Source organism: Pezoporus flaviventris, unplaced genomic scaffold (genome assembly GCF_033815535.1).
Source record: "Pezoporus flaviventris isolate CSIRO_AGI_PZ_B2104156 unplaced genomic scaffold, CSIRO_AGI_Pfla_v1 ptg000063l, whole genome shotgun sequence".
NCBI lineage: Eukaryota > Metazoa > Chordata > Aves > Psittaciformes > Psittacidae > Pezoporus > Pezoporus flaviventris.
Window position 1 is genome coordinate 4,151,147 of NW_026892611.1, and position 27,748 is coordinate 4,178,894.

General features: G+C 46.8%; 1 protein-coding gene across 8 annotated transcripts in view; it reads right to left on the reverse strand.

Annotated features, from left to right (window-relative positions):
* Window positions 1-2,461: 2,461 nt before the first annotated feature.
* RPH3AL (rabphilin 3A like (without C2 domains)) overlaps window positions 2,462-27,748 on the reverse strand; it is a 44,390-nt gene continuing 19,103 nt past the window's right edge. For 6 of the 8 annotated variants that reach the window (XM_061470274.1, XM_061470268.1, XM_061470273.1 and 3 more), the window contains exons 5-9: window positions 27,334-27,420; window positions 18,154-18,328; window positions 11,804-11,917; window positions 11,178-11,354; window positions 2,463-4,137 (exon numbers count right to left, since the gene is read on the reverse strand). In XM_061470274.1, the coding sequence (XP_061326258.1) occupies window positions 4,103-4,137; window positions 11,178-11,354; window positions 11,804-11,917; window positions 18,154-18,328; window positions 27,334-27,420 (588 nt within the window). In that variant the 3' untranslated portion in view covers window positions 2,463-4,102. Of the gene's footprint in view, window positions 4,138-11,177; window positions 11,355-11,803; window positions 11,918-14,146; window positions 14,346-18,153; window positions 18,329-27,333; window positions 27,421-27,748 lie in introns of those variants that run through there. The other 2 variants (XM_061470269.1, XR_009746392.1) reach the window with 2 other exon arrangements.

Below are 27,748 nucleotides of genomic sequence, written 5' to 3' on the forward strand. Positions count from 1 at the left end.
CTAATAAGAGGCAACGGTCAGGAGGGGATCTGAATGAGCAGCTCAAGATAAAACTTTTCCAAGTTGCTTACCTGTCACCTGCCATCCTGCACCTGCTCAAAGTATCATCAGCCCTTCAAGAACACTTCCCTGAATTCTTTGTCAATCACACCTGCCAGCGGAAACAAGGCGTTATGATCGGAAAAGCAGTCTCCATCATGTAGAAGAACAAAGCGATGGGAGTGGCAGCAGGAAGAAATGGGAGAGGTGGGCTGGTGAGACATTGCTGCCGTGAGACCTCTTCCCTGGAAGGGAACATCTGGGAGGCTTAGGGAGGAGAGAAGAGCAACTGCTGCTAAGTTTCATTTTACAGGTGAACTTCAGCCATCTGCAGAGGTTATCTGCCATTTTGGGTCACTGTCCAAACACTCCAGATGATAGTCCAAGGGCCTTTGCTGACCAACTCAGTAATGGCCAGAAACACATTGTCTAAACACCAGCTGGTAGCCCATTTGCTTCAGCTATGTTGAAGTACTATGCACAGCTCCCCCAGAGAAAGCAACCCCTTTCCCCTCAAACTATAGCTGCAAAAAGCAAACATGGCAACTTGGCAATTCATGGCCAGTGTTTTTTGACTCAGAGAGATCCCACAGTTGACTTTCCCTTGTACTGGCTGTTGTCATGGCAAGCAGAGGAGAGAAGGAACAATGTAAGAGATGGTTAGTCCTTGACACACTCCATCCTTGGACTAATGGCAGCTCCCCAGCAAAACAATCCCAACAGCAATTATCAAGGCTCTTTAAAATGGGAAAAGCAAAAACAGATTAAAAAGCCATTTGAAACCTTGAAGCTGAATGCCAAGTGGAAGAGAACGCTGAACAGCCAGGGCTGCACACTCTTGGTGAACAATGCTGAGATGCTTCACTGTAGACAAAGCTAAATGGACCCCAAATGTCAAACCTGAGCAAGGCTGTGGGGACAGCACTTGACAGAGTGGCAATCAGTGCTGCTTTATCCTAAGTGGTTACAGTGTGGAACACCTTCCACAGAGGGGTTGAGGAGTGCTCCTGTGCTCCCCTGCCATTGCACCACAAGGTACTAAAGAGAGGCGAGACAAAAGATGACTTTCAAGTGCAGAATTCAATTATGCTCCAGCCACGTGAATCACCATTCCACTGGCTGGATCATTTTCTTTCCTTGCTGGAGCCAGCCCAAGGATTTGTAGAGTATCTGCAACCTGGGAATGGAAAAAAACTTTTCACTGTTTCAAGAATGGCAAGCAGTTGTTACTGAGCCAAAGCTTTATTGTTTCCAGTAGTAATACACTACATAAAAGTTGTAAGGGATGGAGACAAGAACAACAAAGTAATACAAGAAACACAAATGACAAGAGCAGACTAAGCACTATTCACTGAGCCCTTCTTGTCTATCTTGAGTCAACTCAAAAGGCTGATAAATGGTAGGGGTTTAGGACAATATTCCAATGAAAGCTACAAAACACAACCAAGAGAGATGCGACAAAGGGAAAAGTGGTCTTTAACAGCAAATATGAGCTACTGCTGTCCCTTCATCACATTCACATGTGGCTAGATCACATTCTCCTGAGCTATATCCTTCCCTCAATCCACAAGAAGTTTTTCCACAGATGACTGAACAGTTCTGGTTTGAACTCGCAAGACTACTTCATGGAGGTAAAATATAGAGGTAAGAAGTTTCTAGTCTCACTGGTACAAAAGCATTCCCAGATTTATCCCTGACATTGTTTATAGAAAACCTAGTCTCAGTTAAAACCCAAACCCATAGCTCAAAGCACCACAGTAAGCCAGCAAGGATTACCAGGTTCCTGTGCAGAGCTGGCAACCCACAGTGTGGTAGAGTCTGTGGGAAGTAAGAATGGGAGTGAAAACACAGCAGACCTGCCTGCATTGTCCAGGAATGAAGGATAAGAGTTTGAAATTACATGCTCCAGTTTAAAAACTCTTTCCAACTCCAGTGTAGTTTTTTATGAGAAAGTAACAGGTTTAAAGAAAACTGAATCAATTTTTAAGTGTCTTTTTCCTTCTCCTTCTTCTATAGAATTAACTTAAGCTGTCAGGCCAGACTGTCTGAAGCACTGCAGTAATGACAGTGTGAGCAAGACAGCCTCAGTAGGACTGTCAAAAGCTCCAAGGCAAAACAGGACTTATTTTGGTGGCAAAACACTTCTGAAATTGAAGACCCTACAGCTCACAGAAGAAACAGCACAGCTTCAGCTCAGAAATCACACCAGCATCTCAGCAAAAGCTGACTTTTGGATTTACTTTTTCTGAAATAATTTTGGCATTACCCCTTTCAGAGATGCTGCTGGTTGTGTCTCAATGGCCAGGTTTAAATACAGACCACAACATAAAGCATCTCTCAGTGGAGTACAACCTCATCCCTTGCTCTCTTCCACACCAGTGTGGCTTCTCTTTATGTCACCTCAAAGAGCCCATGTCATCTCAAAGAGCCCACATCATCCAGTTTTGTTTTCATTTTTCAAAGGGTAGAAACAGATCACAGAAGAGCTGGAAGGAATTTCCCAGCAACCTGCCATAGCATGGTAACGGGAAAAGCAGTAAGGGAATGTTCCTCTGTTGAACCATGGTCATTTAGAAGGGAAGTCAAGGATTGATTTCCAATCTCCTGTTAGAGTGTTCCAACACCCAATCTCATTTATCTTCATACTGCAGGCATTTGTAAGAGCATGTACCACAAAGCACCCAGCTGCAAAGGAGAACAAAACAAAGGAGTAATAACCAAAGGAAAAGGCTGACATTAACAGGCACAAATTGCCTTTAAATCCATGATTTCAGAAGGAATTTTTTGAAATCCTTTGTTTATTCTGCTAAAGACAGGTCAGATCGAAAGCATTTAATAAAATCCACAGACTCCTACTTGCTTAATGTGGGTTTTGTTCAGGCCTTCGAAGATCTAATTGCTCAAGAGATGTCAGGTAATTTAATTTTTCTCATCTGTCAGGCCTTAGAGGGATATTGTCCATCCTGGAGAATAAGCAGGACCAGGGCACACAGCTTTCTACAGCCTGACTCATGATGATACCATCACAGTCAGCCAGATGCTCAAGACTTGCAGGAAAAAGGTAAAACAAAGGCTTCTGTTAATGCAAGAGGTGAAAAGGTACGCATGTGGAAGGAGAATCTGTACTGCTTAACAAGATAAAGTAATTTGAAAGCTTTTATCCTATTTGGACACACAAAGGCAGCCAGTGGGCCATGGGGCAGTGGGCATTCTCACACCAGGAGACGCAGCACACACGCAATGCCCATGATCCCACTGGCAAAGCACCACCACAGGACACACAAGCCAGCATACAGCCAGGAGGACCAAAAACTTCACAGTAAACTTCGAGTGTTTCTTTACAACCTGAAGTGCCTCCCTGAGCAGACAGCCCTATCACAGAGATGTCAGTGGAAGCGAACAGGAGCATGACTTTGCCAGCTGATTCAGGATGCCCCCACCAAAATCCTATCAAACCAGAACAACAGTGACAAGAAACACAAGGGTTAACACCCTGGTCCCATGGAGTCAAGTGCAAATCAAAGCCCTAGTCTCACCCTTTTGGCTCACAGAGGGAAATTCACCCCTGGGCTGAGAAGCAGTAGAAGGGCTGCAGTTTCCTCACACCTCTTTTCAGGGATATAGGGGTGAATTTCCCTTTCTTCTGAAGATTGCAAAGCCAGACTGCAAACCAGGAAACGAACCCAGAGATGGGCTTGACAAGCCAGGAACAGCAGAGGCAGCACATATTTCTTCAGCTCCTGTGAACACACTTTGTGCATCCCTTCCAAGAAACATGGGTCTGGACCCCATGGCAGCACTGCACAGCACAGTACCCTTTTCTGAGCAGCACCCCGAAGTGCAAGTCAGTCAGCAGAAGGGGAAATCAGACCAAACCATAAACCAAGTCAGTGAGGCAGAGAGGACAGGCAAGTGCTTCCCTAGGTGCCATCGTGTTGCTAATGCCTGTGCAAGAGCATCATGAAGTCACCAGCAGCAGCAGTTGTTGTCTGGAGTGAGGTCTACAGGAATGGGCAAGGGGCAAGCGTTGGATCCAGGCAAAGCAGCTCCATCTTCACCTCCATCAGCGTCGTGTTCTGGTGTGGATGCACCGTTTGCCTTCAAAATACATAAAGACAGAAGTTTTGTTTGGAAAGCAGTGAAGGGGAGAGGACTTGACGAAGTTATTATTTTACATTTCTTTTACATGCTCAGTGCCATTTTAAGAGCTTCCTAAAAATAATAACGAACAGAAAGTCTATGCATCATTACTCCACACTCTGTCAGCAGTCAGGGCCCATTAAGCTTTATTAAAGAAAGAAAAGACAGGGGAAAGAAACGGGGAAAGGAGGAGAAAGAAGGAATTGTACTGTTAGAATTGGTCCTCTGGTGTATGCCTCCCTCAAAGGGCCAAGTCAGACAGAAAGCCAAGCCTCAGCTCTGAGGTTTCCAATCCAGGTGAACAACATCTATGTGCCACAGAGCAGCAGGTCCTCCACAGGATCTTCCTGCTCTCCATGTGCCTGGCCATAGACAGGAGCCATGGCAGAATGCAGTCCCTGCCATGGCTGGGGATGGGTGCAGGATAGCAATGCTCTGCTGCAGAAGGTTCTCCAGCTCATGTCAGCTAAACAAACCTGAGCTAAATCACTGCAGCAGTCCCTGGTGAAACTCAGCTTCTGCTGGGACATGCTGCTTCCAGTGCACAGGGTGAAATGCGGGGCTGGCAATGTGGAGTGCTCTAAGACAGCAGTGGGTCAGTGCTAACTTCTCTCCACCTTCTTTGAACTGAAGGAGACACAAATTATGTTCACTCCCAGAAAAAAGATGGGATTTTTCCAGTCACTGCATTCATGTGAAGTGTTTAAGGCACAGGGAGTCCTGCAGATTCCTCCCACTGGCTACTGGCTGATGTCCCAGTTGAAAGATAACCTCCTGAGCCATAAAATCTCTCAAAGTGTTTACAAAGACTCCAAAATCCAGATTTTTAACTTCCATATGATTCTATAATACTGACTTCCCATGCTCTTTCCTTTATGCGTTGTTTTGACAGATGACATCAACTATTGCCCTCAGTGCTTTGTTCAAAATGCTGAATAGAAAGCTGGAAAGCATAAGGAGTAGAAGTATTGCAAAAAGCAGAGAATAAGTCTAAGGACATGGGGGCAGGAGGCCAGACAGGCTGGTTGATCAAAGACCAAAGCACAAACCTCTGCAATGTGAAAGAAGACACAAAAATAGGATTTTCATCTTCAGCAGCAGACTTGTTTCCAGATATATTGAGTGAAAGTGGCAAGAGAATGAGTCTTTGTCATTCCTCTATTTTCAAGGGAAAAGTCTTCAATTTAAAACTCCATAAAGAATTACAGAAATAGTGAAAGTAATTTATTTTTAGGTACTTGAGCCTTTATTCACTTTAAATTCAAGGCTGACTTAAAAAAGCTGAAAATGTTTTGGTTCCACCACTTTTTGAGGACAAAAATATTTTAATTCCTTAGAACATGCAAGGAGCATATGCTTCTTTTGAGGTTAATATTTACAAATGCATTTCATCTAGAATGCAAACCTTAAATCATTTCCTAATGCTGTCACTACCTGAAATCATGCTTTACTTATAAATACAGGAGGTATTTATTGCAGTACCAATACCAGGAGGCAGAGACAGCTCAAAGCTTCTGAGGCATGGAGGCACAATTCAATTTTTTAACTTTGTGGAACAGGGACAACTCATCCTCCTTGGCAGTAGGAAAACTCAATTCTGTGGCAGTGGCAGAAAGCTTCAAGCAAAGGGAGAGGACAAACAGCAGTGCTCAAAGATTGATGAGGTAGCCAGTGCAGGAGGCAGAGGCTTGGAGGGAGGGTGGCTGTGGGTGAAGGTCTCCCCTCCACATCTGACTACTCTTCCTTCCTAACCTGTTCCCTCAGTGCAGGCAGAGGCTGAAGGCAGAAGGAAGAAGAGGAGGAGTTGCGAGCACAGCTCCCTTGTGTGGTTACCCACCTATTCCACTGTGGTGCAAAGCCAGCCCTAAGCTGTTTGGCTGTAGCTCACATGGAGGAGGGATCGAGCAGTCTGAAAACATTTAAGCAACTTTCGAACCAAGTGCAGGAAAACAAAAGTCAACTCCCCAAAGACTGCCTTGAAGAAAGTCATTAAAGAAATTACTCTCCCATTCGGAACCTAATTACTGTTAGGACAATTTTTTTTCCTATGCAGAATGGAGTAGTTAGACCCACTGAAGCAAAATGTTACCTCCTCATCATTCCTGAGGGAGCAAAGAGACATTTGTGAAACAGAATGGAAGGAAAAAAAGAAGTTCATGCTTGAACTTCAAAGATGTCCTGAGAATATCCTGCCACAAAAATAATGCAGAATGGCTCTGCCTGTCATGTATTAACAGCTTGCATATTTATGAGCAAAAGTTGATGCATACTCCAGCCGGGTAGGCACTGAGCCACAGAGAGAGTGCCACCACCTCATTTCTAAATCTAGTCAATTTGTGAAAGATGGGGCATAAATCTCCCCAAATTAAAAGAGATTGAAGCAGTATTTCCTGCCCATCTCTCTCAGCTTCAGGCCCTTATCTCATCTCTGCTCAGCCTCTCCCAGCATGACAGCTACAAAGCAAGCAGCCAAAGGGAGGCATCCAGAAGCTGCAGCTTTAGCACCCTGGGAGAAGAGGCCAGGCTGGACCTGATGACCACTTCTGGAGGTCCTTCCAGCTGGTCTCATGCTGTGATTGCAAGCCGAGATGTTTCTTATACCCCATCAGGTACTGCCATCATCCTCTCAGATCCCAGACCCAACACCACCACTGTTTAACATGGCTCTGTTTAACTGCCAGCTGCTGTACCACTCTTAAAAGTATTAATGATTTAGACAACACATTGGCAAACAAGCAGAGATGTGGAGACTGTGATTTGTGCTCAGAGTATGCTGCTCATTAATTAGAGTATCTTGGGGCTGTTCTCAAACCTTCTCTTTGAAGCACAATTCAGAGCCTTCTCTAGCCCCAGAACCCGTGCCAAGCTCATTCACCGTTCCCTACCAGCAAGCTGTTCAGGTGACCCACAGAATACCAAACAGGATTGGACTGACCTGCTCCTGAAGCAAGAGAAGACACCGAGGACCCCATTAACTGGACCCACTGAAGTAGAACTTGCTACTGATCTGAGAAGAGGTGCCTTTTTCTGTTCAGTTTATGCCCTGCAGCAGCCAGGTCCAAGCTCAAAGAGGTTACTGCCAGTAAAAGCTCTCCATGGGCAAATGAAAACCACTACAACATACTGACAATTTCTTTAATTGTTTAACATTCTCTTCCTTTATTAAAAATATCATAATTAGCAATACTGAGGATTTTGCTCTTTTTTTAACTGAGGCATCTCTTTACACACCAGCTATACAGCCAGAATAAGGTGAGTCACCTCCCTAGCTGAGGGTAAGGGGGAAAAGGAAGATTGTGCTTCTTTCCTGTGTGCAAATTTAATTCTCTTTACAATAAAACATTCTCCAGGAAAACCAGCACATGACCTTCCTTTTAACAGCTACCATGTCAGAGCGGGCACCTCCAAGAACTGGAACTTCAGAAGAAGAAACACCAGACCCTCAGAAAACAATGCTTTTGAAAGGGTTTGAAGGCAGATAGTAGGAAAAAGGAAAACAATTGGAAGCCTCTCAGCTCACCACTGTCTTCTGAAACTTCGGCTCATGGGCTGAGGTTGCCTAAATCCCAATGCAGCTCTGACAATGAGTCATTTTATGACAAACCCCAGGCATCATTATCTGCCTCACCAAACTCCAGCCGGAGTAACACACTGGAAATCTACAAACTCTTCTTAATAGCTCCTTGTTTCCCCTTGGCCGCACGACCATGCTGTCGTCTTGGCCTTCAGGCTTAAAGAGCTAAGGACTACGACAGCAGCTGCATCTGCCGTACCACTCTCTAATTCCCTGTTCTGGCTGTGGGCTAGGATTTAAGGATGCTAAAGTGTTCTGCAAAGTCACACTTGAGAGCAGAATTAGAGCATAGGTGAGAATAAGAAGTGAAAAGAAAGTCACTGGTAGAACACCACCGGAGGTGCTAATATGAAGCAAAAATTGCTCCCAGCAGAGTGTTATAAAGTTACAGAGCTTTTCAGAAAAGTGATAACAATAACCTCCTTTTAACATCCCTATTCTGCAGGTAAGGATCAGCACTTTAAGTAAGAAAGGATCTTTGCCCCTTGCTCCGCTTTTGGGTCAGAGCAGAGCACAGGGACTGTCCCACAGGCAGGGAGATGCGCAGTAAAGATGCCAGTTGTGACATACAGCACACGTCGCCTCCCCAGCTTGTTAAAGAGATGAACAGCAAAAGGAGCCTCTACTTTTTGGCAACCAGTGGCATCCAGAGGAACCCATCATGAAAAGCCTCTCACAGACAGACGAAGCTCTAATCTAAAGATGGTGAGAGGCACTGCCACGAGTCCTGAGGCTCCCAGCATTTCCACATCTCAGATCTCCAGCATCCCAAAGCACATGAACCCCTCTGCAAAGCAGGACACTTCCTAGGGTACTACAGCACTGGTTTTGCTCTTCTCTTCATTTTCTGCTCTTGCCAGACCCCTGGCAAAGCATGGGGGCATTCAGTACTGCAGCCTCCTGGATGTTTGATCTGCTCAAAACACCTGTTACAGAGTTCCATGGAACATGAGGCCACACAACTTGTATCACTGCATAATACTCCTTACTAGATTCAGTATGTAATGGATCATGATTGTCAATAGTTTGCTGTAGAGATCACATTGTGGCAGCACCTCTCCAGCTGGGCACATTAAGTGCTCTCAGAGTAGATGAACACTGACCATGCTTGCCCCTGCTGTTCACTCACTGCACGGAGGCAACGCCACATCCCAAATACATCAGAGGGAAAACAAATTCACTTTCCCTCTCTCCTCCCCATCTTGAAGTGCTGAAGGTGACCCACACTGTGGGACAGAGCATGCAGCCATGGCAAACATAACACCAGCACAGGTTCAACTCCTTGCAGAGACCTTTGGTAGAGTCTCTATGGCTGCTCTCACTGGCACCCATGTTGCTGTACACAGGACAGGCTCAAAGACAAGCCAGCCACCCTGTAGCCCATCCTGCCACCTCCTGTGGTCACAGCGCCACAGTCATAGTGCCACCTAACTCTCTGCAAGCCCAAGGCAGCTCCCTGGCCCAGGAGGATGTTCGTCTGGTGGCTGGTTCCTGATGTGACACAACGCAGAGAACCCTGCCCATAGCCACCCTCCATCAGCTCCCAAGCCTGTACCTGCCGACTGCAAGCACCACCAGCTCCATTCTCTCCCAAGCACATGTCAGCAGAAGTACTCACTGCAGCCTTCCTGCCTCCCCTTCCCCTGGCTCTGGGGCCATGGAGCCCTCCTACCAAGGCTACCCTACCGACTCCCTGCTGCAAGCACCATCTCTGAACAAAGTAGCCTCTTCTGCAGGAAGACTGGGAAATAAATGACTCCAGACATAATGAAGACCTTTACAGATACTCTCTAGTCAGCCAACCTCGCTTAACCTTTTCCTTAGCAAGATTCTCTCTTACATCTCAGGGACTATTATAACTGGGCTCATGAGACTGCAACAGTTTTCATTTTTTAAATCTATGTCCATGCTGCCTGTCATTTTTAGCTCTCCCCTGCCTAGCAAGGAGAGATCCCACTGGAAAGCACTGACCCCTTCTGCCAAATTTTGCATACAAGGTTTTTAGCAGCAAAAAGGCATTTTTTTGCCTCTAGAGATATTGTTTGCACTGCCATGGCTAGGCAGCAGTCAGTTCCAACAGCTGGCAGGAAAGCTCCAAAGTGCTAAGTGCTGTACACACACATGGTTCAGAGGTGTGCATCCATCCAGACTTCAGCATGGCCATGAAGCACCAGCAGAAAAAGCACCAAAGGGGTCACAGAATCCTATAATGGTTTGGGTTGGAACGGACCTTAAAGCTAAAACAATTACAACCCCTGCCATGGGCAGGGACACTTTCCACTAGACCACGTTGCTTCAAACCCCGTCCAGCCTGGCCTTGAACACTGCCAGGGATGGGGCATCCACAGCTTCTCTGGTCACACCTGCTATCCACCACCACTCACTTCAATCCTGCAGGACAATCTGCAGCTCTGCTCAGCAGCCACCAGAGCCAACACACAACAGCAATCGGATGTCATTAATGCTACAGCCAACAGGGACTTAAAATAAAACACCCCATCCAGGACAGCACTATAATCCAGTGAGATGACAGACAGAGCAGAAGTATCACTCATCTGATTTGCTTTGCAAAACCAAGAATTAAAGAAAACTGCAAATGCCTGAAACTTTGGGGAGGGAGGGAAGAGCAGAGAAACAATTTTATGCTGGCTATTTCTAGCGGGAAGCGTGGGGAGGGGGGACGATGACTCCATGTTACACTTGAGGATAAACCTGCTCTCTCTAATCCAATTTACGCCTCAACATGCAAAGCATAAAACAGGCTCAGGAACAAAAGGAGCGGCAGCTCACAGGGCAGCAGGAACGCTCTGGAGAGAGCGGCACTAAACGATAACTTAAGGGGTTATTGACTAGATTAGTGGGAGCTGCAGAGAGAACACATTTGCATCTCTTTCAGCTGCTCCAGATCAGATCTGATAGCAGCCTCTACTCTCACAGTCACTTAATTGTTCCAAGGTTGTTGAGGGGGGGAAACGTGTCTTTTTCTTGCACTGCAGAGTTCTGGGAAGAGCCATTCTTGGCTTTAAGAGCCATCTACCATTAGGAAAATTTTTATCCAGTCTCATAAAGCTGTTGGACTTCTGCTTTCCTTCAGTAAATGCTCAATCAGTTCTGCTGCCTCTGCAGGGCAGACAGAAGCTCGGGGCCTTGGCTGGGACAAAGACTCTGTCTACCACTGCTCTTGGAGGTGGGTGTAGGCAGCTCCCACCTCAGACAATTACTCATGTTGCAGAATAATCCTGCACTCAGGGGAGAGGGAAGGAGTGAGCTGTAATGTTGTGACAGCATCTACCATGAGAAAAACAGCAAGGAAAGGTGATCCTGCTGGGCTGCAGCTTTGCCAGGTGTGCAGCTGAGAAAGCTGTGCTTTAAAGCAAGTAAGCCCCCAAAGCATGGATATGCCCAGAGAGGAGGTTCAGCTTACCAGGGACTCTGCTGCCGGCATCGCTGTCTCGCCCATCGGCTGGCTGGTCACTGTGGCAGCTCTCCGTGGCACTGGGGTCAGCCCCCTGCTCGCTGCCCAGACTGCTGCGGCTCCCTGACAGGCTTGGGGAGTGGGTGCTCCCCAGCACCTTGCCCCGGCTGGGCTCCCTGAGGGGTGCTGTGGGTACACAACAGAGAGATGCTGCTGGGGGACAGAGAAGTGGGTGCTCCCAAGAGCCTCCCCATTCCCAGCCAGACACCCTCAGGAAGAGGATCAATACCCACTTCATGTGCTCTACTCTAAAACAGCAGTGGTGATCCCAGCGCTATAAAGTCAGGAGTGAGGAGCTGGCTGGAGATGTGCTGCCAGGTAACCTGCAGTAGCTCCCAACTGCAAGGGCAGACCATGAAAGGCTGCAGGCAGTGGAGCACCCCAGGAGCTGTTTGACCTATTGATGCTATTCCAGTGAGAAAGGATCAGATCCTCACCTGGCACAGCTACAGCCAGTGGGCTGCACCAGCGTAGGGCAGGCAAGTGGCTGAGCCAAAACCCACAGTGCCTAGAACCAAATATTTAAGCACTTTACACTTCCCACCCTACAGCCACAAGGAAAACTAACTCCTCACCTAGTCCTGCTTGTTGCTTTCCGCCTTGTGAGTCTTTTGACCCTGCAGGTGAGGGCTTATCATCCAGGCTGGTGGAACTGAACTCTGAGTCGCTCTCACTGTCACTAGAAACCACTGCAGAGAAGATCAGGAGGAGGAGAGAGACAGTTATTCACAATGTTCATAACACGTAGCAAAGAGGGTGCCAGATGGATCCAAATAAAACATGAACTAATGCTGACTCGCTGATCACATTTTCCCTCTCCAAAAGGAGCCCTACCTGCAGCTCCCCCACAGCTGTTCACTCCTCCTCTTAAACACGATGTGCTTTTACTTTTTACAGCTGATTTATTACTCTACTGCACACATTCCAGTGGTGGAGCACCTGAAGCAGACGCACACACCACCAGTGCTGCTTTGCTAAACCCGACTGGGGCCATGCAGATCACACTGCTTCTGTACTGTGCTTCACTGCCCAAAGCTCCCTGCTGCAAAGCCAAGAGCCCTGCAGTGTGGCTGGTCTGGGAACTGGGCTATGCTCCCACTGATCCCCATGTCAGCATGCCAGCAAGCACTCCTCCTCCTGATGTTTGCCATCTGCTACAACATGCTAAGGGCTGGCTACAAGGCTGGTTTCTGCTCAGCTGCAGGTGGACGGGTCCTGGCTGCACTGTAAGAGCATCCATGATTGAGTTATGCGGGGAGAGGGGCTGTCTTCCTCCAAGCTGCATTTCAAGTGTGGCAGGGCCTTCGTGGATGCTCCAGGATCTATGAGGAAAACACCAGATAAAACTGAGCACGTCAAATAAAAAACCCTGCAGTGATTACACAAAGAACCTGTGTTATTAGCTCATCATCCATTCAGCACTCATCCCTGTCAGCACACTGCCCAGAGCTGTATTACTCTTATACTCTCAAGGCTTGAAAGGCAAAAGGCCCTCCCCTTCCTCAAGCAGACAGTTCCCCCCTTTCAAGGCCACATTTTTATTTCTCCTGGCCATAATCCTGATGCTTTCCACACTCCATAGTTTCCACAGGAGCTCAGCGAGCCTCATTTTGCCAAACAAAACTTCCCAAATTGGCAAGTTATTTCCACTTTCCATGAAATTATGCAAGCACCTCTCCAGCATACACCTGTGCAACAGAAAACTGCCAGCTGCTCTGGGTAAAATGAGAAAGGTGTTTTTCCAGCTCCTCGGTTTTTACAATGGCCTGATCTCAGAACAGAAATGGTGGGGCTGAGGAGGAAGGTAATGGGAAAACAACTGTCCTTTGTTTGAGGGATTGCATCTACAGCATTTCTCTGTCTGACCAAGGCAGATACCAGCCCTCCTGGTAGCTCAGAAGCCATTTCAAACAATGGGTCACAATTCCTCACAAAAAATACAACATTGGCTCACATGGGATACGGAGTAGGCAACACTGCAACCTACAGCCTCTACTGTAGAAAAAGGAAGCCCCAACTATTTCTTAATATTCATCAGTATGTATATATATGCTCACGTTCACATGAGAAATCAGTTCTCTGTTTTGGTACTGAACAAACCACCTTGCCCCCACGCCACGTAACCAACTTGCCGGGTGCAGGATAGATGTGGGTGCAGTGGTACAGCATGACAAGCACAGGGCAGCAAAGAAGGCTGTCAGTTCATCTCTGTACCAGCCCTAAAATTCACTACATGCAGTTCACAGCGCTACAAACCCTTTAACTCAGCCCAAGGCAAGAGGATGGGTACCCCTCCCCTTGCAAAGGCAAACACAAGCTGTCAAACACTTCTGGCAAAGACTTCTGCAGATGCTCCTGTATTCAGGCAGCGATCTGTACTACACAAAATATTTTATTAAAAAAATAAATATTAATAGCTAAAATAGCACTTTGTTGGAGTTAACATCTCTGAGGATATTAAAGCTGGCTCCCAGAGTTATTGCAAAGCGTTACTGAAGTTGCTGTGGCAGGCAGCTCCCCACGCACACCGTACTGCTGGGAAGCTGCCTCACTGCCTGCACAGCCTTCCCAGGGAATCGGCTCCTCCTGCACCCACAGCCTTCCCCTGCTGGCACCATCAGGAATGGGACCTTTTACCTGCAGTGAAAGGGGCTGTGGAGCTGAGCCAGGCACAGAGCAAAGCCCTGGTACAAGCTGGGGGTGTCTTCATTTCTTGCTAAGCATCCTCAAAGCAAAGGTTTGGCTTTGGGCCTTGCCATCTTAAAGACAGGTTCACCACTTCCCTAAAGCTCCCTGGGAGAGGTGGGGAATTATATATAAATACTATAAATAAAAAAGAGATATAACACAAACCAGACAAACCAGTATGTATATTTCTGCTATAAAATCCAAATCTCAGCTGTGAGAATCATTCTGACCATTCCATTGCCCAATACCCTCAGAAAATGCGCTCCTGTTGTGCTTGGTCATGATCCTTTTCTGGCCTTCTGGATTCGTAAAATCCATCCCCTTACAACAGCTTCTTCCTCCGTGAATCCTTTAAAAATTCTGGAAATCAGGATTTATTTGGAGAAGGCCCCAGTGAATCAGTGGAGGTGACTTTAGGTGCCTCCCTTTCTGTCATTCAGCAGGTCAGAGAGGACCAGCACAAGAGGAAGAAAATATTAATGACACAAAGGCACTTGCACCACAGGAGCAGCCCTGTCTGCTCTCGTTTTCTCTACTGCCAATAAGAGTGTATTTTACCCACTGTACCAATAATTCCCTTTAAGGTAATTTTTCTCCCAAAGATCCCAGACCTTCTGCTGGCACTTTCCAGAGCCCAGAAGTCATAAATCTGGTGTTCCAGCAGTTGCTGATATATCAATAAGAGTCATTGGACAGCTGTAGTTTGAGAGAACATAACAGATTTATCCCTCAATATCCAGCTGACTGAAAAAAAGCTCATAAAAAATATGCACAGATAAAACTTGCAAGAAAAGCAGTATTCCCACAGGGAATGGGTCACTCATCAAGAGCCTGAATCCCTCTGGCAGCAGCCAGATGGCTGGGAGATGAAGAGTTTTGTTACAAACCAAGTGTCTCTTTCAGCGCAGTTTCTGTACTAGATCATGACCAGCATGGATCACAGTTGCATGGCCATCTCCAAGCAGGAGGAGGGGACTGAACTCAACTGCTCTCCCTTTTAGAAGCAGCACGCTTGCAGCTTTGGCATTGCCCAAAGCTGTAGAGAAGTTGGATGATCCCCTCGACGACCTGCAAAGTACTTGATGTATCCCAGCACTCTCCTCTCTGCTCCATCACTCAGGATTTAGACTCCAGCACACAGAACCTACAACATCCCCCTGCCCAGCCACTGCTCCTCTGCCTCTGATAGCGACAGCACTGAGCCCAGCACATTGCATTGCTTGGCAACAGGACTAGAGCACATTGCAACAGGAGAAACCACCAGAGACCAAGCAGAGCAGCAGGCAGCCCTCATGCTAAACAGTGCAAGAGCTCAGGAATCACACTTCTCTTTTTTCCACCCAGATGCTTTACATTTTTTTCTGCAGAACTTAGAGTTCGGAAGAAGGGAAGCCCTGCTGCTTATTGCTTCCCACCCCCTGACGGCCTCATCCTGCCTGACCCAGTGCAGAAACCCACCCACATTCCACCACATGGAGCAGAGCTGTTCCCCAGCACAAGAAATATTACTGCTATTCTCCCCATGACAATACATTTGTGCCTTAACTAATAGCAGGGTTCCCATGGCAACTGCTTGTTTATTACTGAAAAACTAAAGGCAATGGCAAATCCCAGTATCATCGAGCACCAGAGGAATAATGGGTGTGTAAAAATAAAACTTCTTCCTGGTGGGTTTGCCTTTTATTCCAAGAGGCACATTCCTGCAGTCCCTCAGTCCCACTGCCTTCCCACCCTTCTGTGGCAGGAGTAGCTGGTACCCAGAGTATGGCACTGAGCCCTTCCTTTTAAGGGGGAAAAAGGGACACTTAAGGTTTGTCCCATCCCTGCTGAAAGGCAGCTCCTGCCATGGAGGATGTCAAAAGGCCACCCTTCTCTACCAAGCATTCCAGAGGCTGTGCCGGGGCATGGATGTGTCTGTGCTGGTCCTACCTGACTTGAATCCCTTAAGAGCTGAGAGATGGCTCCTTCAGCACCTCAGGAAGTGAGCGGTGGAGTTAGACACGGCTGGCCAGGATAACAGAAACCCTACTGAGAGCTGCCTGCCAGAGGCAGGCATGTGAGATGCCAGAGCTCGTTCCTGAGAACATCCTGCCAAACAAGCAACAGGGCTTCACTCCGTGCTGAAAGGACATGTTCAGATGAGGGTGTACGAGGTGGGAGCTGGCAGATGCTATCAGCCGGGCAGAGGTAAAGCAGGCTGTCTCGTCAGCCACGTCCTCTTAAAACTCAGCCCAGGCCCAGTTGCAGATTCATGCTAGCAATATCACAGCTATATCATCTCCACGAAGGAAGGCATCTGCCCTGCACACTGCAGAGGTTTTGGGTGACAAACAACAAAGTCTCAGCACTGGCAGGTGAAACACACTTAAACGGAGGGGTGAGCTGTACAAACTCCCAGCTTCAGAGATGAATTGCAGCCCGCTATGCCCACTTAAAGCTGTCCAGAGGACAGGTGGCCTAACAGAGAAGGGCAACAAGGAAAGAAACAACCAGAAAATAATATCATAAATTAGTATTATCCAACCCGTAAAACAGCAGCCAGCCAAATATCAGAGCACGAGGAGAAAGGAAGCTCACCACCCACATCCAAGCTTACCAAAGGCCACTTTGCTGTCCTCCACCTGCTCCTTTTCTGCTCCTGCCAATATTTAGGGGGAGGCCTTCTCCCAGAACAAAGCTCAGCTAAAAAAACTGAACTAAAAAGCACACCAGGTCTGGGCTCAACATCTTGGACTCGTAGTGTTTGGTGTATCATGTGAACAGAAAACACCTCATTAATCAGCTCATTTGCTAAGACAACTCTCTTTTTTCAAACGTCTCCTGGAGGAAAACACAACCGTGTATTGTTGATCTAATTTGTCTTTAATTACAAAAGTTACAGTGAGGTTGGGAGTGTTTTCCTCATAGGGGCCTAAAGAGAAGGTTTGTAAACCCGTCTCCTGAGTCCCCTTTATTAACAGGTTATTTTCTCCCTACTGCACTCCCAGTAATGTTGATGTAGAAGAATGTATGCTGCTGGTATTGAGGGGATCTGATATCAAAAGACAGAAGGGGAAAGAGGCCAGACAATTGTGCTAATCCATACCAAAACAAAATGAAGAGAAATCAAAGCAGACTGGCAGTAGCTTTAATTCTGCAGTATCCATCGCTGTTGTGCTAATGTCCCCGAGTACTCAGCTCCTCAATGCCAAGCTGCTGTTCCCCACAGTCGGCTCTAGGCACAGCAGTGGAGTGGGCATACAAGCAATGACAGGATGGGCAGGTGGAAGAAAGGGGGAAAAGAGACCTAAGAGGCAGTGCTGTGAATGGGATTTGACGCAGCAGCGATCCAAGATGCTACATGTGACACTACAGTCTACTTCAATCAAGGTCTACCTCAAAGAACAGGGATGTGAGCGCTGAAGCTAATAAATGTTCAGGCTTGTCAGTGTTCTGGCCCCAGCCCTGCGCAGGGCTGTTGATTAACAGCTTCTCTGAGACACATTTAAAGAACAAGTCACCCTTGAGCTCTCTGTGCTGCAAACCTCTGCAGGCCTGGAGAAGGAGCTTCACCCTTTGCCAGTCTCACCTGCTCAGAGGAGTCAGCCACAAAAGGACACAGACAGCATCAGCTTGCTCCTACCCACTGGTGTGGAACAGTATCTCTGCCCACTTGCTCCAGAACTCAGGAAGACCCCAGGGAGATGCCAGCAGTGTAATTTCTAAATTACAAAGCTCAAAGTGACCTGAGGTTTCTGCCCAGTGGTGCTCTTTAGAGCAGCAGAAACAAGGAGCAAGCAGCCCCAGGGACAGAGGGAATAAAACCAGCCTTTTGTCAGACTTGGCTGCACAACGATGTCCATCGGTGGTACCACGCTGTCTATTTTGGCAGGAGCAGCTCTTTGGGCTGCAACTGCAGAGAGGTACCTGCTTTGCAGCTCATCTGTCCCTTGGCAGTCCCAGCAAAACAGTGGGGGCTGCAAGGAACAGAGGAATGCAAGGGTAAACAGAAGGAAAGAGGGTCCAGGAGGACTGGGGCTAGTCTGGGCCACGAATGTGCACTTACAATAACAGTGACACCTGAAAAATACACCACAGCATAAAAACCCCAACACCACTCACATAGGGAACACACCACCTCTTCTGGGCTATCCCTCATCTCCAGCATAGCCTTCCCTATTAGCTGAATCCTGTTAGCCACAGTAGAAGGGAGGTCTTTCTCCCCACCTGCTTCCTGGGCATGAAGCAGACAACCAACCTTTTCCCCTGGCCCAGGTGAAGGATCGGCTGGTCCCAATGCTCTCTGCCTCCGGTATGGCTGGCTCACTTTGCCAAGGCTGTGAGTGCTGCTCACTGGATTTGCTGCTGCTCTTCAAAGGCGTGATGTACTTGGGCAGCCCTTTGTAGAACCACGCACCAGACCTCTTCCAAACCTGGTAGAGACAGAGATACAACACCTTAAGCCTGGGTTTTTACGGCAAGAGAGCACAGCCTTCCCACCAAATTCAGCCCAGCCAATCCCACTGAGCTAGCTTGACCTCAAGGTGATCACGCAAACCGTGGAACTTCTTACATTCTCTGGGTCAAGACTACTTCTTTCTCTGATGCCCTGCTTGAGTCAAACACATATTCCCACACTTACTACAAGGATATCAGGATGAAGTTCCCTGGCTTGCACCAAGAACCAGGCAGTTCAGATTCTGCAGCTGTTGCTTTCCCACTGGGAATGCACAAAAAGAAAAGCTTCCTGGAGAACGCAGGCATGTGCCATGGGTGCAAATAGCTCCAAGCACATGGTCTGCTTAAAGAAAAACAAGTCTTGCACTGGATGGAAGGGCAGCAAGTCCTCACAAGTCGCTCCTCCTGGGCTGGGTCCCTCTTTACTTTCAAGAGAGTCAAAGACCAGCAGCAGCTGAGGGACACAAGCAGCAATGCCAGGACAGCAGAAATGCTGCCTCATGTACCCTGGATGGCACAACTTCGGTGTTCATTTCACAGAGAAATTCAAGCCAAGCCAGATCATTTAACGGGTGGGCTTGAAAACCCCAGAAGAAGAAAAATACCACCTAAATAACCTGAACCTGTAGCAGGGAACGGACTGAGAGCACTAAACTGCAATATCTCCTGTAAGAATGCCCTCTACTCTCCAATTTAGTTTTAATGCTGCTTATGATGAAGGAGCTCTATTAAGTATATTTAATATAAAGCCTGCTGTGAGCCAGAGAAAAGGAAAAGGATGGCAGCTTAGACAAGGAAAAATGGCCTTTAAGACCCTATTCTTTTGTGCCTTCCAGCAGTCTAATAATGAGCTAATGAGACAACCAGGGCAAAAGTTAATGTAGTAAAAATATAATTTGCTATTTCATGCAGGGGGATAGAAACCTTGCGCTTCTGTTCAGAGTGAAGGAGATCATCAGTGTTTCTGTCCCAAGTTTTCAAAGCATCTTGCATATGGTATCACCATGATGCACTGGGTGCAAATGCAGATGTCCTTAATTACAGCAATATGTTTGCAATTTGCATTTAGGGCTTAATCAAAGCAGAGGGCAGTGATAACACCTGGCACTCATGAGAAGTTCTTCTCATGCAGGCACAAAAAGCAGGACACCACCATCGCCATTTCACTGACAGCAGGAGATTGCTCAGCAGGTTGCCCAGTTCCTAGTCCAGAGCCATCACCAGAGAGCTAAATTAATCTCTATGTTTGGGGTCTTGAAAGCCAAGTGAAAGCAATCTGAATGCAGGAGGGAAACCTGGTAGCACGCATTTTAAAAGAGCACCCAGCAGAAGCAGTACAGGGTCGCTGTGACCTAGCACACACATCAGTTACTGTAAAAGAGAGATGCTCATGTGCACCACAGCATAATCTAGAAATGAGGAGATGATAACATCCTGCAGGTACACTAACATTTTCCTGATGGGTAACAGCCCAGAAGGATGGTGAGTCTGCCATTCAAGCAAAAAGCTGGGAAGCCAATTCCCCAAAGGGGAGAAAACTGCAAGCTCTTCTACAGAAAGGGCCTTGGCAGGCAGGACACTTTACCAGCTCCTTCACCACATGCAAGGAGCCAAAACAGTGACCCAGCCAGTCAAGGCACAAGCTGACACAGCTCTTCCTGTCCTCTCTGCTAGCACATAGGGACTGCACGGTATTTGGTATAGCTTGTACAACAGCACGTGTCAGCGCAGCACAGGGACGCTGGAGGATCTTGTTCTGCTATTGCAACAAAACCAAGAGTCAGGAAACAGAATATGGTTTTCAAATCTGGGACAGACACCTCTACATGGAGCTCAGTGTACTGTAAATTGGGTAACAATACACAGGAGCCGTAGGCTGGGTAAGCCCTGGTCTCCCTTGTTTCAGGGAGGCAAGAAGGCTTGGGAGCAGCTGCACTCAAAGGGTTTGCACCCCAGTGAGTGCCACAGCTTGAGGAGGGCAGGTTATCTGTCCCCTGCCACACACTGGGTAGCTGGGACACACGTAGCTTCCCTGCACAAATTGCCAGGGAGGAAGCAAGCCTTACAGCCATTTTCTAAACAGACCTTGCAACATCTGTAATTTAATTTGAAGCACTGAAGAGACCTATTATCTTCAGACGAGCTACAATTTAGGCACACCATAAACCCAATCAGACACAGCAAGGATTGCTGTAAGAAAAGGCTGGTCACCCCCAGGTTCCTCACTACCCCAAAGCAAGTCCAGTTATAGAAACAGTTAATGATACAATACACCCAGCTCTGAATTAGTAATACTAGTATAAAGTTGAGTCTACAATACATATTCACTTTAAATTGGTGCTTTTGACAGTTTGGTCTCATTACAGCAGTACTGAAATTGTTTTGAGATCAGCTCTAAAATCGTTGCAGCAAGATGCTCTCCCCTGTTTTAATTTAGCACCTCTGATCCCCTCAGGTTAGCAGCATGCCCCATCCAAAATGACAGCAGCTCACGTTCTGTTCTGCACATGGGCACACAGGTTAGTTTCAGCATCCATGCATCAAAACAGATCAATGCTGCTGACTGCTATTGATGGCAGTTTTATTGATTGCAAGAGTGGCCCGACAGCAAAGTTCTTGCTTGACTTTAAATTAATAAATCCATAACAGCTCTTCAACAATAAAACCCATGTTTATTAGAAGAAGTTTGCGCTTTCCAAGGAGGAAAGAGTTTTGCTCTCACCTGTCCCATTGACACACAAGGTAAAATCCAGCCCCCATGGCAGCCTGAGTTTGGGTAGAGCTGGAACTTCATCAGCAAGAGAGAGAAACAGCCCCTTCCAGCCTCCTGCAGCAACTGAAATTTAAGTAACATTGATCACCCCTTGCTCTAAGTGCTTGAAGGAAGGAAGATGCGTATCTGCATGATCCCAGATCAGAATGTAGTGGCCCAGTGTGTGGCTTAGGACAAAGCAGCCCCACCACGGCTCACTGGCTCAGCTGTCCCCAAGCCCACTGTGCTCAAACTGCCCAGCCAAAGACAGCCAAAATCCACTCCTATCCTTCTGCTTCCTCTGACATCTAACCTACCCTGAAGCAAAGTGAGGGAGGACATGGGAGAGGAGCTACTTTAGCAATAGTAGCTTTATTTTATTACTTCAGACCAATTTAACAGCCATGGCCATGACAAGTCCAGAGAGCTCACTGCCTTTTATAGCCCTGATAACATTTGTATTAAAAGCTGCGTTAAGCCATCATTCTAGCTATAGAATGAGATGGTGAGAAGCAGATGTGTACTTTTACCTAACACGTTCAAGTGCAGCCTGCAAATGGGACGTAACAGAGAATTACTGGGCCATGGTGAAACACATGCTACTGCTCAAACTTCTCCCTCCTCTTTCTCCTTCTCTGAACATAACAGTGCTAAAACACAAAACTTCTGAATAGAAAACATTAGGGCTTACTGATGGACAGGATCACAGCTGAAGGAATCATAGCTAATGCTCGGAGCCCCACTGAGTTCACTTTACCAAGCCACAAGCCCCCTAAACAGAGATGCTTAGAAAGGATCTTTGCTGCAAAGCCACATTTTGCTCTACCACCTAGTGCTTGCCACGCAGTAGCTGTTCTCATTCTGCAGCCCCGTTCCTTCACAGCAGCCCAGGCTGGGCTGCGTGAGGGGAAAACAGCTACCTTTAGCTTCCCGTGCTGACAGCAGCACTATTGGCTTAATCCCCCAGCAGCCGCAAGGCGGGGGAGCAGGTTCCCATGGGCTACAATGCTTACTGAAGAGAAAGGCACCTGCAAATGCAACCACCCTGGGAGGACTTCGTTGGCATTGCCCTCACGCAGCACATGCCCACACACTCACTTTGTCCCAGCTCTCCACCATGGCTCTGGCACGCTGCAAACCACTGGCAGGGAGAAAGAGCAAACGCTCTTCAGCTTCGTTATTTGCATTCATCTGCTTTTCCATAACACAGAGATTTCCAATTACATTATTTACAGCAATCTGTTGTCAACTCCCACATTCAGCACTTGAGGATGAAGAAAATTAAAAGGCAGTGAAATTGCTATTCGGAGCTTTGTTTCCGGAATAGCAAAATCTATCACACCCCTGACCCCAACGTTTCTCATGCTGCAATGGCTGCCAGCCTTCCATGATTTACCATTCCCCTCTCAATCAGGCCTCTTTTTTTCCTGTGGCTCTATTCTAGAGGACACTATTTTGAGTCTAACCAGTTTCTACCACCCCCAAAATAATATGGCAGGCTATTGATGAGTTCTTTGAATTGCAAACAGGTGCACATCACTTCGATTCAATCCAGAGTCACCCAAAATAAACACTCCCCTTCCATCAGGATGGTATTTTGCCAAGAAATCATCATATCAGGCTGCAATAACCCCAGACTATGCTGGTTGCTAATGTTCAAAACTGTATGAGTGCATATGTGAAAAGGGAAGTGCTGGGGGCAAGAGGGGAAGGAGGCAACTCCCTTGCTCCAGTGCAGTAATCTTCTTCCTCTGCATGGTTTATTGTGATAAACCAAAAAATGCAGCCAGCCATGAAAATGCCATTTAGAGGAAGAGAAGAAATTAAAGGGAAAGTGAAGCAAAGGGGACAAATTAAAACTTTAACAGGTCCCTGATAACTGACACTCCCTTTCATATTTGATGGGGTTTAAAAAATAACTATCTCCCCCCACCCTACTAAAGCTGTTTTCATTATCACTACAATTTTGATGTGCCAATTCAAATGTAAATGTGCATAAATGCTTCCAAGAGTATTTTAATTATGATGATAGCATCGCTAATTATGGATGTAAAATATATATATATATAAAATGGTAACTCAGGAAGGTGCTTTGCAGAACCTGGTGGTATCAGTCAAAACAAGGCTGTGCAGAGTTAAACAGCTGAGGAGGGATTTGACAAAACACAGCAGGACCCATGTCCCCTTCAGGCCAGGTGATGGGCAGACTTCAGCCACATGCAACTAATTCAACATGGGCATCGCTGCCCAAGCTGTTACCAAGCTCACATGCTCTGCCCGAGGGCTGGCAGCAGGGAATCATTCCAGCTGTATATATGCCCACCACAGCTCCCACCAGGCAGGTTTTGCTCCTCTGACAGCTGCTGCAATAAGCCGGTTCTGCTGGAGGGCTTGGTCCCTTTCTGCCCTGCGTTCTCATTCCATGGGTGCATCACTGATTCACTGCCAAGCTAGCGAAGAGCCTCACTGCGAACCTGTGGCCAGTGTTTGCTGCAGCCATGGAACAGGTTTTCTAATCATGCCATGGGACTTCATATGCATACAGAGACAGGACTGCCCCAGGGAGGATCAGTCCTCCACATTCACTCTCCAGAAAGTGAATGCAAGATGCAAAGCCAAGAAAGGCAATGCAACACATGGAGGAGGGAAGAAGGGCGATTCTTGCCCTCAAAAGTGAATGTGATCTTGATTGAGTTTGCTTCTACCCTTGCTGGCAGGAACAATAAACCAGAATCTGCATCTGCTTTAATTGCACTGCCCTCAGACGTGGAATTAAATTGCAAAGTCAAATGTCCACAGAATCCTGGAACAACAAAAAGGTTTTTTTCAACAGATACCTCTACAAACAGCTAGGACAAGCGATATGTCCAAAAAGCCAGTTCTGGCCTAAAGCAGGTGAGGTCTATCTTATTTCAGGAAGAGAGGCACTTATGATGCAGGGTGTCTGCCGGTCTTTGGGGATGTTCTCTTTGTCAGTAAGAACATCCAGGCTCTTTCAGGTCCCAGCCATGTCAGAACACAGTACTTTCGTCCCCAGCACCTCCCTGGCACCTTGGAGACCCTTACCCTGATCATACACATCACACTTCAGAAGCTCAAGTGCTGCCCAACACACTGTTTTGCTTCTGCATGATTGGGATACAAGCAGCAGACAGAATCCATCAATCGCCTCCACTCTCCAGAAATAAGACAGTGTCAGAGCAACTTGTTCCTCATTGCTATGCAGCACAGCCTTTCCCAGCGGAGGTTTTCAAGGAAGCAGAAAGCAGCAAAGAACACTTCTGAATGGCTGAGGCTGGGATTCCCAAAGGGATCTATGGTCACCAAGCATTCAACTCCAACTGAAAACTGATGTAAACAATAGCTTGTTACTTTGGTCTTCATTTTGACCCAGCAGACAGATGATTAAAGCGTTACTGAAGCCAGGAGATTCTGTCCACACAGCAAAAGGGGGAGAGAACTAACACGTATCACTAAACTTACTGCTAAACTAGCTTAAATCAAGTCTACAGGGATAAATAACAACAAGGAAGATGGAGGGATGAAAGTTTTAGCATGTATGAACACCACCACATACCACAGCTGTTAACTACAGTGTCCAACCCCACCATGCTTGCTTGAGATCCTGGTGGGCCACAAGACTCACGTGCTCACTCAGTGCATGGCAGAGACTAAAGGGAACAATTACAGTCCTAGGCTCTTGTCCCAGCCAGATGACACTCATTAACTCTAGCCAACATCATTTAGTCCACCCAGGTTTCCAAATGACCTCTTTCTCATTTCAATGCCTGACAGTCTCTTGCTAACAGAATCGAGAGCTTCATAAATACCATACTCAAATAGCTTGAACAGTGGTTCAGAAAATTAGACAGCGATCAAAGCGCTGATGTGGGTGGAATCACCCAGCTTGGAAACACCACATCTCATCACACCTGCTGGGGGAGGCACTCCGAATCAGCATCAAACACTCACCCACCTGAGCTGGCCCACTTCAGGGGCCTGACAAGTGGGGAGGTGTTGCCAGAGCTCTGTGGCCTGCGACAAGCCTAGTTTAAGCATGTATTTTGCTGGCATGGACTAAAGGACAACCTTGCTCAGACAAGCTGTGCATTGAGAAGGGGAGAGAAGAAGGGTGATTTTGACATGTTACTGCATCACACAACACAAAGTGCTTCAGTGTGTTCCTGAAGCTCCCTGCCTGGATGCCAGGAAATAAGACAGGTCCGACACCTACTCACCATGCAAGGGATTCAAAGGTTAGACAGAAATGAGAGCATCTGATCCCAAAAAACAGACAACCATCTGCACTCATTGACAGCAAATATAACCTTCAGCAAAGAGCATGGCCAAATGGGGTTGGTCCATAGCAGATGGCAATACAAGACAGATCCAAATCACAGGAACAGACAGCAATAAGGAACTGGTTGTGAACACAAGCCCTGAAAAAAAAACTGGTAATTTAATGCATGCCTTGTAATACCATGACACCAGAACTAGTTTCAGGGACTGCACCAGTCATCAGTTTGAGGCCCAAGAGCCTCATCTCCTCCTCACACACTTAGGGAAGACTTGATCAAACCACTTGCCAGGCATTTATTCTGACATTGCCTCAACTTTCTTGCCCTGGATGACATGCCTCGAGGCTTCCTCTAACTCCCAATGCTTCCCTGCCCTCTCCCAAATTAAAAGCAGAGCATATGGGAAGACAGAGGGAATGTATGCATGCCTGTCTGCATGTCCACACTGTTACCCTTCCAAACTTCCCCTTATCAGGGCACCAGAATCACCGCAAGCAAGAAAGAAGACAGACATGAACTGACCTTAAATAGAATCAAAAGATAAAGATGAAGCTTAGGGTTGGGAAGCAAGATGAGGCTATTTTTTAGTTAGTCTAAGAAGGAAAGGTCCATCCATTTTCATTAGGAAAGCACTCTGGCTTTATCTCTGGTTTCAGAGAGAGCGCGAGCTCTGAAGGTTACCCTACCCTCACACACTGGCCAATCTAACACTTATTGGACAGGTTAATATTCTTCTCTGTCCAGTGACCACAGCTCCTCATCATTTTTATAAGAAACACAAAAAAACCCCAAACAATTATACAGCATGAGATGAGGAAAAAAAAGAATTATAGAAAGAACAGAATAACAGAAATAAAGACAATTTCAGTCCCATACCCATCTCTCTGCAGAACACAGAAAATATCTTTACTTGCCTCGCTCTCCATTTCGGGACCTACATCTGGGAGATTCAGTGTATCCAGTTATTAGCAATGTCCAAGGAGCTGGAATGCTCTCTGCCTGCCCTACCCACCCTGCTGCTCAAAAGCTGAGGACTGGCAGCATCCGTGTACCCCTCGTCTTAGCTGAACATGAATTTTGCAAGTGCTCCCGCACAAACAGTCCCCTCTGATGTAAAACTTAAGCAAAGCCAAGTTTCCACAACTAGCAGCAAAAAAAATTTAGCAAAACACCTGCACAAATGCTCTCACTACACTTCAAAAATGGATGTAGCAGAGTATCCAGGTTTCACGGTTGGTTGCAGTGGTCAGAAATAGCTGCACTAGATTGATGTTCAAGGACCACAAGCAAAAGTCTGAAAGAAATTGATGGGAACAAGTGAAAATCCTTCTGTAATCACAGAACAAATTCACCGACTTCACTGTAGAGCAGCAAGCCCTGATGTTGGTGGATGCTGGCTGGCAGACAAAAATTGAGGCAGGCCATTGCTTTTTGCTGTGTAAAGTCAAAGATGAAGGATATAAAAATTTAAAGACCTGCATTAGAAGTCTCACACACTGTCAAGTTATGGGATTTTGCAGGCAGGGAGGAAACAGACTTATAAACTGCAATCCTGGTTATTTTTAGAGGGACAAATATTGCACTTATCCTCTACATCTCTCCAGCTGTATTGAAGAACCAGCGCTAGCCAAGTTTATTTGCCACAAAGCTGGGAAGGAAAGAGCATGGCAAAAGGTAACAGTCTCTTTATGACCAAAAAAATCCCACAAAGCTGTACAGGCTGCAGGGGATTCTGGGGGATTTTTTTCCCTCTACTCCCTCAATAAACCAAAGTTTTCACCATTGTGTGTGTTCATTGAGCCTCCCAAAACCAATCCCAAGCTTCCCTCCAAGCACCTAGGCGCAGGGAAGAGCCAATGCATGCTCAGCACAGACCTGAGGCAGGTAGGTGCATGCTGCTGAGCCCCATCTCTCCACAGTTGTATTTTACCTCTCTTTGTTCACTGCAGATCTTGCACAACCAAAGAGGACGTTTCTGGGCTCCAAAGGTTTCTATTCCACACTTGGTGCAAACTTTCTGAAACAAGAGAGGAAAAAATAAGGTGGCATTAGCAGCTCCCCACAGCCATATAGCCCTTGGGAGAGAGAAGGTCAGGAAGCATTTTTCCCAACAGTTCTGATTTGTTTTCCTTAAAAACCTAATCATGGCACAATTTTATTTAACCTGGAGAACCACCAACCACAGGAAGCTGCTCCAGGTCTATATGGACATGAGACAAAGGCAAATCTACAGTCTAGTCCTTGACTCCATTGGCAAGAAGAGAACTGGAAAGGGCAAATCAAAGCCCATGACCAACAGGTATATTTCCAGAGTTGTTTTTTTAATCCTAAACCCCAATCACTGT